General features: G+C 44.4%; 1 protein-coding gene across 1 annotated transcript in view; it reads right to left on the reverse strand.

Annotated features, from left to right (window-relative positions):
• Positions 1-20,193, reverse strand: part of LOC142296517 (CD109 antigen-like) — a 265,735-nt gene that overhangs the window by 83,454 nt on the left and 162,088 nt on the right. Inside the window, exons 17-19 of the mRNA XM_075340205.1 lie at positions 15,562-15,588; positions 15,402-15,447; positions 8,468-8,500 (exon numbers count right to left, since the gene is read on the reverse strand). Of these exons, the coding sequence (XP_075196320.1) occupies positions 8,468-8,500; positions 15,402-15,447; positions 15,562-15,588 (106 nt within the window). The remainder of the gene's footprint in view (positions 1-8,467; positions 8,501-15,401; positions 15,448-15,561; positions 15,589-20,193) is intronic.

Consider the following 20,193-nt stretch of genomic DNA (forward strand, 5'->3'; position numbering starts at 1 on the left):
CATTTAATGCCGCGCGGCTCTGTCTGTGTGCCGTGTAAGTAAATAAATAATTAAAAAATCCGGCGTGCGGTCCCCCCCTATTTTAATACCAGCCAGATAAAGCCATACGGCTGCAGGCTGGTATTCTCAGGATGGGGAGCCCCACGTTATGGGGAGCCCCCCAGCCTAACAATATCAGTCAGCAGCCGCCCAGAATTGCCGTATACATTAGATGCGACAGTTCTGGGACTGTACCCGGCTCTTCCCGATTTGCCCTGGTGCGTTGGCAAATCGGGGTAATAAGGAGTTATTGGCAGCCCATAGCTGCCAATAAGTCCTAGATTAATCATGTTAGGCGTCTATGAGACACCCTCCATGATTAATCTGTAAATTACAGTAAATAAGCACACACCCGAAAAATCCTTTATTAGAAATAAAAAACACAAACACATTCCCTCATTACCAATTTATTACCCACAACAAAGCCCTCCATGTCCGGCGTAATCCACGGTCCTCCAGCGTCGCATCCAGCTCTGCTGCATGCAGGTGACAGGAGCAGCAGAAGACACAGCCGCTCCTGTCACCTCCACGCAGCTAATGAAGACAGCCGTGTGATCGGCTGAGCTGTCACTGAGGTTACCTGGATCCAGCGGTGGATCCAGCGGTGGCCGCGGGTAACCTCAGTCACAGCTCAGCTGATCGTGCTACTCACCGCCGCTCCGGTCAGCTCCACAATGAGGTGAGTAGCGCGATCAGCTGAGCTGTCACTGAGGTTAATCGCGGCCACCGCTGGATCCAGTGGCGGCCACCGGGTAACCTCAGTGACAGCTCAGCTGATCACGTTACTCACCTCATTTGCTGGTGATTTTCCCCCCCTCTCTCATACTCACCGATCCCCAATCCCCGACGCGGCGCTGCACGGCGTTCACACTGATCCGGCGGCTTTTCCTTTTTTGAAAAAGCCGGGTGCTCATTAAACAATCTCGTATTCCCTGCTTTCCCCGCCCACCGGCAAATGTGATTGGTTGCAGTGAGACACGTCCACACGCTGAGTGACAGCTGTGTCACTGCACCCAATCACAGCAGCCGGTGGGCGTGTCTATACTGTGCAGTAAAATAAATAATTAAAAAATCCGGCGTGCGGTCAACCCCAATTTTAATACCAGCCAGATAAAGCCATACGGCTGCAGGCTGGTATTCTCAGGATGGGAAGCCCCACGTTATGGGGAGCCCCCCCAGCCTAACAATATCAGCCAACAGCCGCCCAGAATTGCCGCATACATTAGATGCGACAGTTCTGGGACTGTACCCGGCTCTTCCCGATTTGCCCTGGTGCGTTGGCAAATCGGGGTAATAAGGAGTTATTGGCAGCCCATAGCTGACACTAAATCCTAGATTAATCATGTCAGGCGTCTATGAGACACCCTCCATGATTAATCTGTAAATTACAGTAAATAAACACACACCCGAAAAATCCTTTATTAGAAATAAAAAACACAAACACATTCCCTGGTTCACCAATTTATTACCCACAACAAAGCCCTCCATGTCCGGCGTAATCCACGGTCCTCCAGCGTCGCATCCAGCTCTGCTGCATGCAGGTGACAGGAGCAGCAGAAGACACAGCCGCTCCTGTCACCTCCACGCAGCTAATGAAGAGAGCCGTGTGATCGGCTGAGCTGTCACTGAGGTTACCTGGATCCAGCGGTGGATGCAGCAGTGGCCGCGGGTAACCTCAGTGACAGCTCAGCTGATCGCGCTACTCACCGCCGCTCCGGTCAGCTCCACGCAGCAAATGAGGTGAGTAGCGTGATCAGCTGAGCTGTCACTGAGGTTACCCGCGGCCACCGCTGCATCCACCGCTGGATCCAGGTAACCTCAGTGACAGCTCAGCCGATCACACGGCTCTCTTCATTAGCTGCGTGGAGGTGACAGGAGCGGCTGTGTCTTCTGCTGCTCCTGTCACCTGCATGCAGCAGAGCTGGATGCGACGCTGGAGGTCCGTGGAGTACGCCGGACATGCAGGGCTTTGTTGTGGGTAATAAATTGGTAATGAGGGAATGTGTTTGTGTTTTTTATTTCTAATAAAGGATTTTTCGGGTGTGTGTTTATTTACTGTAATTTACAGATTAATCATGGAGGGTGTCTCATAGACACCTGACATGATTAATCTAGGACTTATTGGCAGCTATGGGCTGCCAATAACTCCTTATTACCCCGATTTGCCAACGCACCAGGGCAAATCGGGAAGAGCCGGGTACAGTCCCAGAACTGTCGCATATAATGTATGCGGCAATTCTGGGCGGCTGCTGACTGATATTGTTAGGCTGGGGGGCTCCCCATAACGTGGGGCTCCCCATCCTGAGAATACCAGCCTGCAGCCGTATGGCTTTATCTGGCTGGTTTTAAAATTGGGGGGACCGCACGCAGTTTTTTTTAATTATTTAATTATTTATTTCAATGCACAGTATAGACATGCCCACCGGCTGCTGTGATTGGGTGCAGTGTGACACCTGTCACTCAGCGTGGGGGCGTGTCTCACTGTAACCAATCATAGGCGCCGGTGGGCGGGGAAAGCAGGGAATACGAGATTGTTTAATGGGCGGCCGGCTTTTTCAAAAAAGGAAAAGCCGCTGGAGCAGTGTGAACGCCGTGCAGCGCCGGTGATCGGGGATCGGTGAGTATGAGAGAGGGGGGACACTTCAGTCACTCGGGGGATTAGCGGTCACCAGTGAATCCTTCACAGGTGACCGCTAATCAGGACGCTACACAGACAGAGCCGCGAAGTCGCTGTAAAGTCCCCTTTACACACTGAAACTTTCTAGCGATGCATGCTGCACAGCGGGAAACAAAGGACCTAGGAATGGTCCTGAACGATTTGTAGCGATTACAACTTCACAGCAGGGGCCAGGTCGCTGATAGGTTTCACACACTGCAATGTCGCTGGGGAGGTCGCTGTAACGTCACAAAACCGGTGACGTTACAGCGATGTTGTTTGCGATGTTGCAGTGTGTAAACCCAGCTTAAGGGGAGACCTAAAAAAACTGGCACTCCAGCCAAACTGACAGACTTCTTCCCCCTGGATAGGGATCTCTCCTCACCAAACAAGATGGCTTCCCACGCAGCTTCTTCCCACTCCTCACAAGGAGAAACAGGCTGCTTGAGAGGCTGCACAGCCATTCCTCTGACAGAGGAAACAATGCAAGCTCTGCTGAAAACGCTGAGGGCTTCCTTGCAGGCTGATCTCAGAGAAATAATAAGAGAGCTGAAGGAAGAGATCAGGTCTCTTGGTGATCGCACAAAGCATGTAGAAACTAAAATGGCTGAATTTTCAACATCACATAACAATCTGATAGATGCTAACACAGCTTTGGAAAAGGAGGTGGAGGCACTAAAACTTAAAATCAGTGATATAGAGGACAGATCCCGAAGAAATAACCTAAAAATCAGAGGGATTCCCTCATCAGTTGCAGATAAAGACCTCCAGGAATACTTCCACAAGTTTCTGCAGCTTATACTCCCTGGATGGGACACCAGAGACCTGATAGTGGACAGGATTCATAGAGTCCCTAAAGCCAAAGGCATAGATCCAGCTCTGCCTAAAGATGTCCTGGCTAGACTTCATTTCTATAAAACAAAAGAAGCTGTGCTTCACACACTGAGGGGAAATCCAGCCCTGCCAGACACTTTCATGGGACTAAAAATCTTCCCAGATCTTTCTGCTGCAACTCTTAATAAAAGAAGAGAATTTGCCCACCTTTCTAAACTCCTTAGAGATCAAGACATCAAGTACAAGTGGGGTTTTCCAGTGAAGATGATAATTTTCAAAGATGGAGGCACTCACATATGTCATACTCCTTCTCAGCTGGGCAAATTGCTGGATGACTGGGGAATAGCCCACCCACCAAACCCTGGTGGGCAGGAGAATCATAGAGGCCCTCCAGACAGGATTAACCCTGAATGGTCAGTAGCTTAGCTGGGACTCCTTCCTGCTTATGGCACCTGCTGCCCCTGCTCCTGTGACACGGGATGTCACGCAGCCCCCCTGATGTTCTCGCCTATGGCGAGCGGTTATACACCGGGCACCCTACTCGGGGCAAACCGGTGTTGTTGGAATTTTTTTGTTTTTGTTCCTCTTCTCACAAATGTTCCTTAATTTTTTCTGGAAATTTCTCTCAATTCCTTGCTGGTCTAGCCCCTCTCATCCCTGATGGCGTTCCTAGGAATTCAAACCCCCCTGCGGCTCCAATATGAGAATTAAGATATTGTCTATTAATGTGAACGGACTCAACTCCCCAGCAAAAAGGTCAATGATGTGGAGAGAGGTGAAGGCATCTAACTGTGATATAGCGTGCATTCAGGAGACCCACCTTCTTTCCACAGATAATAAACGGCTACTTCATCCAAGGTTCCAACACACCTTTTTTGCTAATGACTCAAAAAAAAGAGGAGGAGTGGCCATTTTAATAAAGAACTCAGTGGCCTTTAAATTGATAAATGTCAGTTATGGAGCGGATGGAAGATATATTATTTTGTCTTGTTATATCAACAGCGTCCCTTATACCTTGGCAACGGTCTACTCCCCAAATTCATCACAATTGACCTTTGCTAGGAAATTTTTCCAAGCATTCAAAGATACTGCCACAGGGGCGGAAATCATCTGTGGAGACTTTAATATACCTGTAATACGCTCCATGGATTGCTCCAACACCAGCATCCCACATGCTAAGGAACTTAAGCATCTCATCAATGAATTCCATTTTCATGACATCTGGAGATATTTGCACGCATCAGAAAGAGACTATACATTCTTCTCTTCCAGGCATCGCTCATACAGTACAATTGATTTTTTTTTGGTCGACAGCAAATCTATAAGTAATTGTGTGGCAGCTGATATTGGTTTAATTACTTGGACAGATCATGCGCCGATCTCTTTGTCTGTTCAGGGTAGCTTTAATGTTCAAAATTCCCCTAGGTGGAGACTGAATACCAGCTTGCTTGGTAGGCAGAAGGTACATGATGAAGTAGAGTCAGTGTTAACAGAATATTTTAAACTTAATAATAATGGGGAAATTTCTGACGAGACCCTGTGGGCTGCTCATAAAGCCGTAGTCAGAGGGCAGCTCATAAAAATAGCCTCCATCCAAAAACGGAAAAAAGACGCAGATATTAAATATATATTAACCCGTATTCATCACCTTGAATCCCTGAATAAAGCCAAAGCATCCCCTAACTTGACTAAAGAAATTGTAACCCATAGATTCCAATTAAGATCCCTACTCCTGCAAAAATACGAAAATAATCTTAAAAAAAATAGATCGACATTTTATGCTATGGGGGATAGAGCGGGGTCCTTATTGGCAAGAAGGACGAAAAAACGTGAGATCCAATCTAAAATAGAATTCCTGAGGGACCCAAACGGAACAATCACTAGACATCCCATTGAAATAGCAGAAGCATTTGCGAAATACTAGGAAGCCCTGTATAATCTAAAATATGATTCCAATACGTCACAGCCGACTGAAGTGGATATACAGGGTTTCCTAGACACCCTGGATCTTCCCCGGGTCTCAGATGAGCAATTAGAGGAACTTAATCTTCCCTTTACTACACATGAAATCCTAGGTGCCATCAAAATGACTAAGTCTAACTCTGCCCCGGGCCCCGATGGGCTGCCATACGAATATTACAAACAATTTACATCCACTCTGTCCCCCTTTATGTCGAAAACCTTCAATTTTTGGCAAAATAAAGGGTCAATTTCCCCAGACAACTTAGAAGCGATAATTATCACGCTACCAAAGCCAAGGAAACCTGCAGACACCCCGGGTAATTTTAGGCCCATTTCACTCCTAAATTGTGATGTTAAAATTTATGCCAAACTAGTGGCAGATAGACTTCATAAAGTGATCCCGACCTTAGTGGCTCCAGACCAAGTTGGGTTTGTGACAGGGAGGCAATCTAAGGATGGCACCAGACGGATGCTTGACTTGATTGAACTGGTGAAGATATCAGGTGAACCCAGTGCATTCCTGTCTCTTGATGCTGAAAAAGCCTTTGACAGGGTGCATTGGGGATACCTGGAGAGAGTTCTAACAAAATTCGGGTTCTTGGGGAAAATCAAGTCATCCATTCTAGCCCTCTACTCTTACCCAAATGCGTCAGTGTTGGCATCGGGGTTTCTGTCATCTAAATTTCAAATAAGTAATGGCACCCGCCAGGGGTGTCCATTGTCTCCCGCTATTTTTGCTTTAGTGGTAGAACCTCTGGCGGAAGCTATACGAAAAAACATAGCCATTTCTGGTATAAGAGTTGGGGAATTTGAACATAAACTTGGTTTATACGCAGACGATGTGATAATTTCCTGTTCTAACCTTGCAGTGTCGATTCCAGCAGTGGTGAACACATTATCAAACTTTTCTAAAGTGTCGTATTATAAGCTTAATGCGGCAAAGTCTTTGATACTGCCGTTTAATGTACCGGTGGAGGCCAGGAGTGCGCTGGAGGGGGCCTTTCAATTCAAATGGTGCGACAGGGGGATACCTTATTTGGGTATTAAGCTGACACCATCGCAGATGTTAATTAAAGAAAATTTGGAACCTCTGATCCAAAATTTAGAAAAGGAATTGGGAAGGTATGAAAAAATATCATTGTCCTGGATGGCCAGGATACAGTCCTTTAAAATGGTTTTCTTACCCAAAATATTGTATGTGCTCAGATGCCTTCCCATCAAAATTTCTCACAAAACCCTGATGAAACTTCAATCGTTGACTAACAAATTTGTCTGGGGTAATAAAAGGGCTAGGGTCGCAGGTAAAGTGTTATACCCCCCATATGACTTAGGGGGATTGGGCACCCCAAACATAACGGCATATTATAAAGCCTTACTAATTGAATCACTAAAGGAATGGTGGCGTCCAGGTAATTCACATAGATGGGCTCAGATTGAAAATTTCCTGTCCCGCCAGGGCTCGGTCAGAAGAATGATGGAAGCAGAATATTTGAGCCGTTCACGGTTTTCCCCGTGTGTTCCCACCATGTCAGCCTCCCTGGAGGTCTGGCGAAATGACTTAATTCATAAGATTCAGATTCCTCTTTCAGAGATTTCCCTCAAGTCGTTGGAATCTCAAATCCCCTTTTTGAATCTGGCCAGGTGGGAGGGATCGGGCATTACAGTGCTGGCGGATCTATACTCTGATATGGGTGTTAACCCCTTTAATGAAATAGTACGGGAACACCCCTCTTTAAAGGGCTGTTTCTATCAACACATCCAAATTAGTCATTTTCTGGCCTCTAAATTTCCTCCAAAGTCAAAGCCTCTGTTACCTACAACAAAAGCTTTGGTATTTAAAAAGATAATTAAATCCAAAGGAATCTCCTCGACATACAAATGGCTCAATAACCCCCCCGAAGAGCAAAAATCTCCTTATATGAATAAATGGGACGTGGAGTTGAGTGTCTCTACCTCTCCTTCAAACTGGCACTCGGCATCAGCAAATATCCAAAAATATTCCAAGTGTATAAATCATCTGGAGCAACTGAAAAAAGTACACCTGCGATGGTATCGGTCCCCAGCCAACTTAGCACAGTTCCTCCCAAATTATTCGCCACATTGTTGGAAGGGCTGCCTCCAAAGGGGTACTCTTGGTCACTGCTGGTGGGCTTGTCCCAAGGTTTTCTCGTTCTGGTTGGAGGTGTTTGGCCTGATGGGTGAGCTGACAGGCAATCGTATTAATCCGAATCCGGCTCTGGCAGTGCTAAACGTGGGTATAGAGGAGTTCTCTTGGGAATCCAGCGGTTTTTTAGTTCACATTCTAGTAGCTGCCAGATATTGCATAAGTTTGCACTGGAAATCCCCAAAGACGCCTACATTAGTTGAACTATATAACCGAATTAATCTCCAATGCCAATACGAGTTCTGTCTGGCTCACTCCATCCGTGCCAAAAATAAAATACTTCAGATTTGGAACACGTGGCTAAACTCTGTATATGCATCCCCTGTCAAGCATCTGTTTCCAGGGCAAACTGTTGATAATTAAAAACGGGTCAAATAGGGTCAAAGAGTGTGTTACGCAGGGAGTTCACCCATACCACATGTCAATAGTCAAGGTGTTTAAATCTCTGTTGTTGTTACTGCTCGGGCTACCCCGAAACGCCATCCAATTCCCTCCCTCCCCCTCCCCCTCCCTGGTTGCTTCCTTGCAACCATCCATGGTTCTCCCCCTCTCCCCTACCTCTCTCTCCCCTCCCTTTTCTTATCTTCCTTTCTTACTCTCTGGTTCTGGTTGTTTGGATCCCTCATTTTGAGGATTAAAGAGTAAATTGGTAGGTTGACTCTATACGTATTGGGTATTGATTAACCTAAAAAAGTTGCAACTTGCATCAGACATGATTGGTGGTGATGTGACAGGAAATGTGAATCATAATCAAAGGTGATACTACCACATGTTACAGCGTTGTTTTCTTTGTGTATTATTGCCAATGATACCTGAATTTCTCCTTTTTGTAATGTAACTTTTTCCTACAATAAAAAATTGATTGGATTAAAAAAAAAAAATTATAGGTTTTCTTGATTTTTATGAGTTTGCCCTATACATATATAAGGCCATTTATAGTTTTCGTTTTTATTAATCTAATTAAACAGCCTGAAAATAGGCAAGTTTACATTTGGCTTGGTTTTATTGTCCTGCTGTGAAAGCTTACAGCTACCTTAAGGCCCAGTCACACTAAACAACTTACCAGCGATCCCAACAACGATACAACCTGATAAGGATCGCTGGTAAGTTGCTAGGAGGTCGCTGGTGAGATGTCACACTAAGCAACGCTCCAGCGATCCCACCAGCAACCTCACCTTGCAGGGATCGCTGGAGCGTCGCTACACGTGGAAGCATGCTACGCTTGGTAACTAAGGTAAATATCGGGTAACCAACCCGATATTTACCTTTTGTTACCAGCGTACACCGCTTAGCGCTGGCTCCCTGCACACCTAGCCACAGTACACATTAATTACCCGATGTGTACTCTGCTACGTGTGCAGGCAGCAGGGAGCCGGCTTCTGCGGACGCTGGTAACCACGGTAAACATCGGGTAACCAAGAAGCCCTTCCCTTGGTTACCCGATATTTACCTTCGTTCCCTGCTCACTGCACATTTAGTTGTTGCTGTCTCTCTGTCACACACAGTGATCTGTGCTTCACAGCGGGAGAGCAACAACTAAAAAATGGTCCAGGACATTCAGCAACAACCAACGACCTCACAGCAGGGGCCAGGTTGTTGCTGGATGTCGCACACAGCAACATCGCTAGCAAGTTGTGCCTCAGCAGCGATGTTGCTAGCGATGTTGCTTAGTGTGACGGTACCTTAAGTGTACAGCTTGTTTCCAAGGAGATTGCTGACCAGACACTGCCCAGATCCTAGCCAAGTGTGTGCAGTAGCTATAAGTGGATCTCAATAAATAAGAATAGTATCAAAAAGTTCATTTTATTAATTCAATACAAAAGAGAAACATATATTATATAGGGTCACTACAAACAGAGTGATCTATTTCAAGTGTTTATTTCTGTCAATGTTGATGATTCTGGCTTACAGCCAATGAAAACCCAAAGGTCATTAGTTCAGAAAATTAGAATAATTACCACAAAAGACCTGCAAAAGCTTCCTAAGCATTTAAAATGGTTCATTAGGCTACACAATCATGGGGAAGACTGCTGACTTGACAGATGTCCAGAAGGCAGTCATTGACACACTCCACAAGGAGGGTAAGCCACAAAATGTCATTGCTAAAGAAGCTGGCTGTTCACAGAGTGCTGTATCCAAGCATGTTAATGGAAAGTTTAGTGGAAGGAAAAAGTTTAGTGGAAGGAAAAAGTGTGGTAGAAAAAGCTGCACAAGCAACCAGGATACTCGCAGCCTTGATAGGATTGTTAGTCAATGGCTTTTCAAAAATTTGGGGGAGATTCACAAGGAGTGGACTGCTGCTGGAGTTAGTGCTTCAAGAGCCACCACACACAGACATATCCAGGACATGAGCTACAACTGTCGCATTCCTTGTGCCAAGCCACTCATGGCCAACAGACAATGCCAGAAGCGTCTTACCAGAGCCGAGGAGAGAAAGAACTGGACTGTTGCTTGGTGGTCCAAGGTGTTGTTTTCAGATGAAAGTAAATTCTGCATTTAATTTGGAAATCAAGGTCTAGTGTGAAGTTTCCACAATCAGTGATGGTTTGGAGAGCCATGTCATCTGCTGGTGTAGCTCCATTGTGTGTTATCAAGACAAAAGTCAGAGCAGCCGTCTACCAGGAAATTTTAGAGCACTTCTTGTTTCCCTCTGCCAACAAGCTTTAAGGAGATGGAAATTTGATTTTCAGCAGAACAGAACATGACACCTGTCCACACTGCCAAAAGTACCAAAACCTGGTTTAATAACCACAGTATCACTGTGCTTGACTGGCCAGTAAATTGCCTGACCTATACCCTAAAGAGAATCTATGGAGTATTGTCAACAGGAAGATAAGAGACACCAGACCCAACAATGCAGATGAACTGAAGGCTGCTATCAAAGTAACCTGGGCTTCCATAACACCTCAGCAGTGCTACAGGCTGATCACCTCCATGCCATGCCGCATTGATGCAGTAATTCATGCAAAAGGAGACCCTGACCAAGTATTGAGTGCATTTACTGTACATACTTTTCAGTAAGCGCCAACATTTCTGAGTTTAAAATATTTTTATCAGTTGGTTTTACATCATATTCTAATTTTCTGAAATAATGACTTTTGGGTTTTCATTGGCTGTAAGCCATAATCATGAACAGTAACATTGAATTACTGAAATAAATTAACTTTTTGATGATATTCTAATTTATTGAGATGCCCCTGTATATTCCCGGAGAGGAGATAACTAAAATCCCAGCCAGCTCTCTGTAGCCCATTGATTTCTTAACAGTAGTTAGCTGCTCTCCTTCCTCTCAACTCCTAATAGGTTGCTGTTATCAGTCATGTGTAACCACTACTGCTCTCACTGTAATGAGCTGTGTGCTTATATTTTTAAATACAGTAATAACAGTGTAGCATTCTGGAGGCAGGGAGAGGAATCAATTACATCTCCCTGGCGATCGAGTTCCTGTAATGTGATCACAGGGACCTGATGGCTGTCATGTCAACCCTGGGTCATCACAATGATATGTAGCGCCTCTGAAACCATCAGGGTGCTATAAGGTTATGCATCCCCACAAGGATGCAGGGCCTACCCCCTTAGGGACCCAGATTCTCAGTACCAGTACCAACAAAAACCCAGGTAACCCCAGTTTTCCCCAAAATTTCCCCACACAATGGTACCCAGCTAGGGTGGGACCAATGGATGGCCGCCTAGAGGTGGAGCCAATCCAGGCCTCTAGCTGACCAGGTGGGAGGGGCAGACTGTGGCGAGTAGTCAGACAAAGTGTCAGACAGGTGAGGAGTGAAGGTGGAAGCAAAGTGACGTCCTGACTCAGGTTAGCGGTGACCTGGTACCCAGGAGAAGTGGTTCCCGGTGGAGTCCTCCCAGAACAATGCACCAACGGGGTACTGGACCCTAGGACAGGAAAGAGCTTCAAGCCGACCTGTTAACACCTGCACAGCAAAGGGGACCATCAAGGACCTTGCTCACCCTAAAGAATCCGAAGACTCAGTAGCAAAGGGAGAACTGGGGACAGGACCAGAGAATCCAACCCCACAGGGTTCATACTACCATCAGGTGGACAAAAGTGGACAAACCACAGAACGGGGACCCCCAGTTGTTCTATACCACGGGGACTCACTTACCAGAGACAGGATCAGGGGAAGAGGGTATCAGAGAACCAAACTGGCACTGGGACGAAGGGGACCTGGAGGCGAAACCAGCAGGCCTCGGGCAACCAGTTAACATCTTCAGCAGTGACTAAACTAGTAGCACTGAACACCTTTGTGGACTACCTTCTTCCACCGCCCACTGCACCATACACCCTCTGGGGCAAAACCCTACTTGCGGAGGGTCTATCATTCTAGCTGCCAATACCACCAGCCCCAGTAGACACATTCTGCAGCGGCGGCTCCCTACACTTAGCCACAACACCACAATTGGCGTCACATGTGAACATTATCATATTCTCCTCTATAAATATCCCCATTACAAAAAGGGCCCAGGGCACGGAATCGGGTAACGGCCACCACCGTGACATTCCCAAGAGAGACACTGCCCGGAACAGAGTACCCCATATCCTGGGTGCTACAGATGTCCCCGGGTTATTGAGCTACGGATCACCTCACAGAACATGCCGGATGCATGATGTGTAAGGTGAAGAGTCAATGCTGAAAGTGCACCACTGACCGATATAATGCACTGCAGTGATCAAGCACGAGCACTGCAGCGGATTATATCTGTAGGAAAAAAAGCAAAAAGAATTGACATGCTGCAGATTTTTTTTGCACCAAAATCTGCAAGGAAAAAATCTGCAACATGTGCACAGCAATTCAGGATTCTCATAGACTTTGCTGGGATGTGTTTTTCCTTGCAGTATTGATTAAAACGTGTAAACAATAAACACAGCAAAAATGTAGTGTGGGTACACTGTGTCGCCCAGGGTTATGGGGTACTCGGTCCCGGACAGTGTATATCTGGGAAATGTCACTTTGTTGGCCGTTGCCCCGTTCCATGCCCTGGGTCCTTTTTCAAAAGGGGAATATTTACAGGGGATTAGAATAGTGTTCACACGTGACGCCACTTGCGGTCTTAGAAAATTAGACTAATTTCAGGGGTCTTTTTCAAGGACAATTTAGACTATAAAGATAAGTATACAATTGTATTCACCAAGGAGGTACTGTATATGTTAAACCATGAGTTATATACCTTAGGAATAGAAAAAGGAGGTTAAACGTATAAATGGACAATGTCCGAAATATCTCAATGGCCTAACAACCATCCAATACAAATGGTGAAATGTGAATTATAAATGATGACTGAGAAGAGGTAGTCACTCGGTCGCGAAGAAGATCCAGGTAAATATGTAAATTATCTGGTAGGTTGATAGGTAACACACAAATGAATAATTTAGATATGCGCCTATAAAATAGGAGGTTAAGAGGATCCCATGATGTGGGTAAATGGGGACTGTAATGAGCCTGCGTCAATGTGGAGAGGGAACACGGGCCTAGATCCAACTCTTCTTTGCGACCGAGTGACTACCTCTTCTCATCCATCATTTATGATTCACATTTCACCATTGGTATTGGATGGTTGTTAGGCCATTGAGATATTTCGGACATTGTCCATTTATACGTTGAACCTCCTTTTTCTATTCCTAAGGTGTATAACTCACGGTTTAACATATACCTCCTTGGAGAATAAAATTGTATACTTACCTTTATAGACTAAATTGTCCTTGAAAAAGAACCCTGAAGGGTCGACACGTTGGACTTTTTTTCTTTATATACCTTGCCAATAAATCCCGCGAGTTATTGACTAAAGAACTTTTCTCCTTTCTCCTTTTTTGGTGTGCCAAAATTAGTCTAATTTTTTAGCATTGGTTTTTGTTTCTGGCACCCTACTTTTTATAGTTGAGCCAGGTCTTACTAAATACATACTTGCAGTGTTGCGGCTATGTAGATGGAGCCGCCGCTGTACAATGTCCACTGCTGGGGCTGGTGTTAATGGCAGCCTGGATGTTAGACCCTCCGCAAGCAGAGGGTAGATGAGGTGACGGGTGTCGGAAGATGGTAGTACACACAAAGGGTTCAGTGCAACTGGTTCTTTACTCACTTTATGGTGGTAACTGGTCACCCGAGGCTGGCTGGTTTCACCTTCAGGTCCCATTTGTCCCAGTGCCAGTTTAGTAATCTGGTGCTTTCTTCCCCTGCACCTGTCTCTGGTTGGTGAATCCCCGTGGTGTAGAGCAACTGGGGGTCCCCATCCGGTGGTTTTCCACTTCTGTCCGTATGACAGTAGTGTGAACCCTGTGAGGCTGGAGTCTCTGGTCCTGTCCCCGGTGCTCCCTTTGCTACTGAGTCTCGGATTTTTAAAGTCAGTGAGGTCCTTGATGGTTCCCTCGCTGTGCAGGTTTTATCAGGCCTGCCTGGAGCTTCTGCCTGACCTAGGGTCCTGTACCCCGTTGGTGCGTAGTTCCAGGAGTACTCCACCGTATTCCACCGGCAACTAACCTCCTGGGCACCAGGTTATTGTTCACTCCAAGTCAGTGCATCTCCTCACGTCCATCATCCACCTTCACTGTCTCACTCCAACTGACTACTGTCCACTACTGTCTGTCCCTCCCACCTGGTCAACTAGTGGACAGGACTGGCTCCACCTCTAGGAGGCCATCCATTGGTCCGATACTAGCTTTGTACCACTCTATGGGGGATTGTTGAGGAAAACTGTGATTTTGTGAAGTGTTTGTGTGTTCCCGGTGCTGGTCTTCTGGGGCCATAGGGGGTAGTCCCTGCATCCTGGTGAGGATGCAGAACCTTATAGCTCCCTGATGGCTTTAGGGGTGCTACATACACAGCCTTACAAGTGAAAATAAAAAACTTTGTAATATATCTTATCAGACAAATTTGTTTCTTTCTCTGCCAGAATTTATCAGTCATTATCGATATTCTCAATTCTGAGTTAAAAGCTGTATTCAGAGAAGATTTTCCCTTTAGGCTATGTGCACACGCTGCGTTTTTTTGACTCTGCGTTTTTGTGCGTTTTTGGCCGCTAAGAACGCATAAAAACGCACCCGTGGACCGCATTTTGGTGCGCTTTGGCTGCGTTTTTCTGTGTTCTTGATCTCTGCGTTTTTCTAATGCATTGCATAAGGGGAAAACGCAGAAAAACGCAGGAAAGAATTGACATGTCCAATTTTTTTTTTTTTTTTAAGCTCAAAAACGCAGCCTTGGGAAGCAAAGTCATGCAGTTTTGAGGCCAAAAACGCACCCGAAAAACGCAGCGAATAATGCACTGTGTGCACATAGCCTTACTGAGAGGATGAAATGTAGTGTATACCGGAGGGGTGGGTGGAAGAGAGAGGAGTTACAGGCAGAGGGAGCAGCTAGAGACATTACCCCTCCCTTCTCACCTTCCTTGTATAGAATCTTATCATTAACAACTGTCATGTCTTATCTTAGTAATGTAATGTTCTGTCTTCGCTGAATACAGATTTTACCTGTGAATTGAGACTTTAGAAAATGATCAGTCCTGGCAGAGAAAGAAGAAGATTTATCAGATAAAATATATTTAAGTTGCTCATTGCTCATACAGTTCAAAACTGTATACTTTAAGTTTAGAATAAAAATTAATATGCAATCTATTGTCCTCAATGTATTATTTAATAAATAAACAGATGGAAGGATGAATGAATGGATCGGTGGAGAAATATTTTGAGCAAAGTTTCTAGTATTGGTTATTAAACATTAATATCAATAAACTTACCATAGAAGACATATGCAACGCCATCAGTCAGACTTGTGAGGGAACTCTTGGAAATACAAAAATATCAACTTTACTTAAGCATTAAGGATACAATGCATGCTATTATGTATAAATAAAAAGCAAAATATACAATAAAGTGTACTATAATATATTAACTCACCTGATAATATGAAATTAGTTCACCAACCTACAAAAGAAAGCAAAGAAATGTTTTATCAATATATATTTTACGTTATTTTTGTAGAAAACAATGATTGGAAGAATTAGGTTTACATTTCTAGTAGTAAAATATAGCAAATGATTTAATCATGGAAAAGTAATGAAAAAAAACTATGTGCTGGCCTATCCAATTTAGTAATACTTTAAAGGGAACCTGTCAGCAGAAATGTCCCCTAAAACCTAACAGATTCCCCCTCTGCAGCTCCTGGGCTGCATTCTATAAAGGTCCCTGTTATGATTGTGCCCACTTTCTGACCGAAAAAAAGTGTTTATAAAGTTGTACCTTTTTGGCTTCTGATTCTGTAAATCCGTCACGGGGGCGGGCTGCCTGATGGCCGTTATTCTGCCCCCTGGTCACGTATGCCGCCCCCATCGCTGATTTCAATACTTCTGGACGCCGCCCACTGCTCCAGCCATCCCCGCGCATGCCCAGTGCCCATCTCTCGGGGATGAGCACTGTGCCCAGCGTCACCGCTGGTGACATGCACGCAGGGTTAAGATTATGGGCGGTGCTGTGATGTTTATTCCTAAGCAACCGCCCATAATCGCGGGACCGCGCTTTCCCCCTCGGCCTGCTTCTTTCTGCGCAAGCGCGCTGCTGCTGACCTCACTTCGCCTCCTTCCCATCTTGCCCCGAGGCAGGAAATAGATGGGAAGAGCGCGGAGCAGTGACTACACCGAAAGCGCGGTCCCGCGATTATGGGCGGTTGCTTAGGAATAAACATCACAGCACCGCCCATAATCTTAACCCTGCGTGCACGCCACCAGCGGTGACGCTGGGCACAGTGCTCATCCCCGAGAGATGGGCACTGGGCATGCGCGGGGATGGCTGGAGCAGTGGGCGGCGTCCAGAAGTATTGAAATCAGCGATGGGGGCGGCATACAGGACCAGGGGGCAGAATAACGGCCATCAGGCAGCCCGCCCCCGTGACGGATTTACAGAATCAGAAGCCAAAAAGGTACAACTTTATAAACACTTTTTTTCGGTCAGAAAGTGGGCACAATCATAACAGGGACCTTTATAGAATGCAGCCCAGGAGCTGCAGAGGGGGAATCTGTTAGGTTTTAGGGGACATTTCTGCTGACAGGTTCCCTTTAACCCCTTCACACCTGAGTGATTTTCCATTTTTCGTTTTTATTTTTCCTCCTCTTCATCCGAGAGCCATAGCTTTCTTATTTTTCTATCAAAATAGCCATATGAGGACTTGATTTTTGCCGGAGTTGTACTTTTGATCTACATCATTCAATCTGCCCCATATTGTACTGGAAAATGTGAAAAAAAATTCCAAGTGCGGTGAAATTGCAAAAAAAGTGCAATTGCACGATTGTTTTGTGGGTTTTTTTATTTACCATGTTCACTATTTTGACAAACTGACCTGGCATTATGATTCCCCAGGTCGGTGCGAATTCGTAGATACAAAACATGTATAGTTTAACTTTTATCTAAGACATGAAAAAAAATTCAGAAGTTTGTAAAAATAAAGATTAGCGCTTTTGTCGCCATTTACCAAAACTCGTAGCATTCTCATTTCTGAATCTGAGGATCAGTGATGGTTTATTTTTTTGCATTATGAGCTCCTGGTTTTAATTATACCATTTTTGCATAGAAGCAATGTTTTGATCACTTGTTATTGCATTTTAATGCAATGTTGCGGTGTCCAAAAAAAACATAATTCTACTGTTTGGAAATTGTTTCTCGCTACACTGTGAACTGATCAGATTATTTGATTTTACATTTTGATAGATCGGGGATTTCTGAAAGTGGTGATATCAAATATGTATAGTTTTATTATTAGTAATTATTATTATTATTGTTTTATTTTCAATAGAGCAAAAGGGAAGAATTTGAACTTTAGGGTTTTTTTATTTTTAATAGTTTTTTAAAACTTTATTTTTTACTTTTTTTTACTGATTGTATTACTTTATGGCTACACTGTTGGATCACTTCTGTTGATTAAAGTAATGCTTTAGCATCACTCTGATCAGCAAAAATGCTGATCTCCTGTTCTCCAGTCCCAGCCCCAGGAGCTGGAAAGCACATGATCGCAAAAATATGATTTGCAGACATGTGGTTACATTCTGACTAGATGAACATGGCCTCTCTTGATACAAGAGAATTGAGCAAGGCAGATACGTCTAGTTGGAATGTGGCAGGAAGTAGACCTGGGGGGCGAGGGTATTCACTTTATAGAAGGGGAATGTAGTGCAGATAGTGACCAGGGCACAAGTAATGAAATTGGGGGTGGTAGGGGGGGAAGGGTTAGGACAGTTAATACAGTAAGCAGGAATACAGGTACAGAGTCATACGTAACGTGCATGTACACTAATGCCCGAAGCCTCACAAATAAGGTGGAGGAATTCTAATTAATATTGTTGGAAGAAAATTATGATATAGTGGGGATATCAGAGACATGGCTGGATGAGAGCTATGACTGGGCTGTTAATTTACAGGGTTATAGCCTATTCAGGAATGACCGTACAAATAAGCGAGGGGGAGGTGTGTGTCTATATGTAAAATCATCCTTAAAACCCATCCTGCGTGACAACATATGTGAGGGTACTGAGAATGTAGAGTCCCTATGGGTGGAGATAAGGGGGGGAGAATGAATAATAAAATACTGATAGGGGTGTGTTATAAGACGCCGAATATTATGGAAGAGGTAGAGAATCTCCTCATAAAGCAAATTGATAAAGCAGCGAGTCTCGGAGAGGTAATTATTATGGGGGACTTTAACTATCCTGATATAAATTGGGGAACAGAAACTTGCAGTTCCAGCAAAGGAAATAGATTTTTGATAACAATGAAAGATAATTACCTTTCACAAATGGTACAGGACCCCACAGGAGGGGGAGCACTACTAGACCTTGTACTAACCAATAGGCCAGACCGCATATCAAATATACAAGTTGGGGGTTACTTGGGGAATAGTGATCACAAAATAATAAGTTTTCATGTATTCTTTAGTAAGATGTCTAGTAGAGGGGCTACAAGGACACTAAACTTCAGGAAAGCAAATTTTAAACGGTTGAGAGATGATCTTAGTGCAATAAACTGGGATGATGTACTAAGTAATAAAAGTACACAAAGCAAATGGGAGACTTTTATGAGCATCCTGAATAGGGCTTGTGCAGAAAATATACCCTATGGGAACAAACATGCTAGAAATAGGAGGAAACCCCTATGGCTAAATAGAGCTGTAAGGGAAGCAATAAAAGAAAAACAGAAAGCCTTAAAAGAATTAAAGAGGGTAGGTAGTGATGAGGCATTATATAATTATAGAAAATTAAATAAAATATGTAAAAAGCAAATTAAGTTAGCTAAGTTTGAGACAGAGAGACTAATTGCGAGAGAAAGTAAAAATAATCCTAAAATATTCTTTAACTACATAAACAGTAAAAAACTGAAAAGCGATAGTGTTGGCCCCCTTAAAAATAGTCTTGGTGAAATGGTGGAAGGGGATGAGGGTAAAGCCAACCTGCTGAATGACTTTTTTTCTACGGTTTTTATACAAGAAAATGCCATGGCAGATGACATGACCAGTGATACCATAAATTCACCCTTGAATATTACCTGCTTAACCCAGCAGGAAGTACGTCGCCGCCTCGAAATCACTAAGGTTGACAAATCTCCGGGCCCGGATGGCATACACCCCAGAGTACTACAGGAATTGAGTTCTGTGATAGATAGACCATTATTTTTAATCTTCTCAGATTCCTTAATAACAGGGTCGGTACCGCAGGACTGGCGCATAGCAAATGTGGTGCCAATATTCAAAAAGGGGACAAAAACTGAGCCGGGAAATTATAGGCCGGTAAGTTTAACCTCTATGGTTGGTAAAATCCTTGAGGGTTTCTTGAGAGATGCTATACTGGAGTATCTCAAGAAAAATAACCTTATGACAGAGTATCAACATGGGTTTATGAGGGATCGATCCTGTCAAACTAATTTGATCAGCTTCTATGAAGAGGTAAGTTCAAGCCTGGACCAGGGAAATGCAGTGGATGTTGTGTATATGGACTTTTCAAAAGCTTTTGATACGGTGCCACACAAAAGGTTGGTACATAAAATGAGAATAATGGGGATAGGGGAAAATGTGTAACTGGGTTAAAAACTGGCTCAGTGATAGGAAACAAAGGGAGGTTATTAATGGTACGTACTCGGACAGGGTCTCAGTTCATAGTGGGGTACCACAGGGGTCAGTATTGGGCCCGCTTCTTTTCAACATATTTATAAATGACCTTGTTGGGGGCATGCGGAGTAGAATTTCAATATTTGCAGATGATACTAAACTCTGCAGGGTAATCAATACAGAGGAGGATAATTTTATATTACAGGGAGATTTATGTAAATTGGAGGATTGGGCTTAGAAGTGGCAATTGAAGTTTAATGTAGATAAATGTAAGGTCATGCACTTGGGTAGAGGAAATAACATTTATGATTATGTACTTAATTGTAGAACACTGGGTAAAACAGACACAGAAAAAGACTTGGGTGTATGGGTGGATGGTAAACTTCACTTTAGTGGACAGTGTCAGGCAGCTGCTGCCAGGGCTAACAAAATAATGGGATGTA

The sequence above is a fragment of the Anomaloglossus baeobatrachus genome, chromosome 3, assembly GCF_048569485.1.
Source record: "Anomaloglossus baeobatrachus isolate aAnoBae1 chromosome 3, aAnoBae1.hap1, whole genome shotgun sequence".
Classification (NCBI taxonomy): Eukaryota; Metazoa; Chordata; class Amphibia; order Anura; family Aromobatidae; genus Anomaloglossus; species Anomaloglossus baeobatrachus.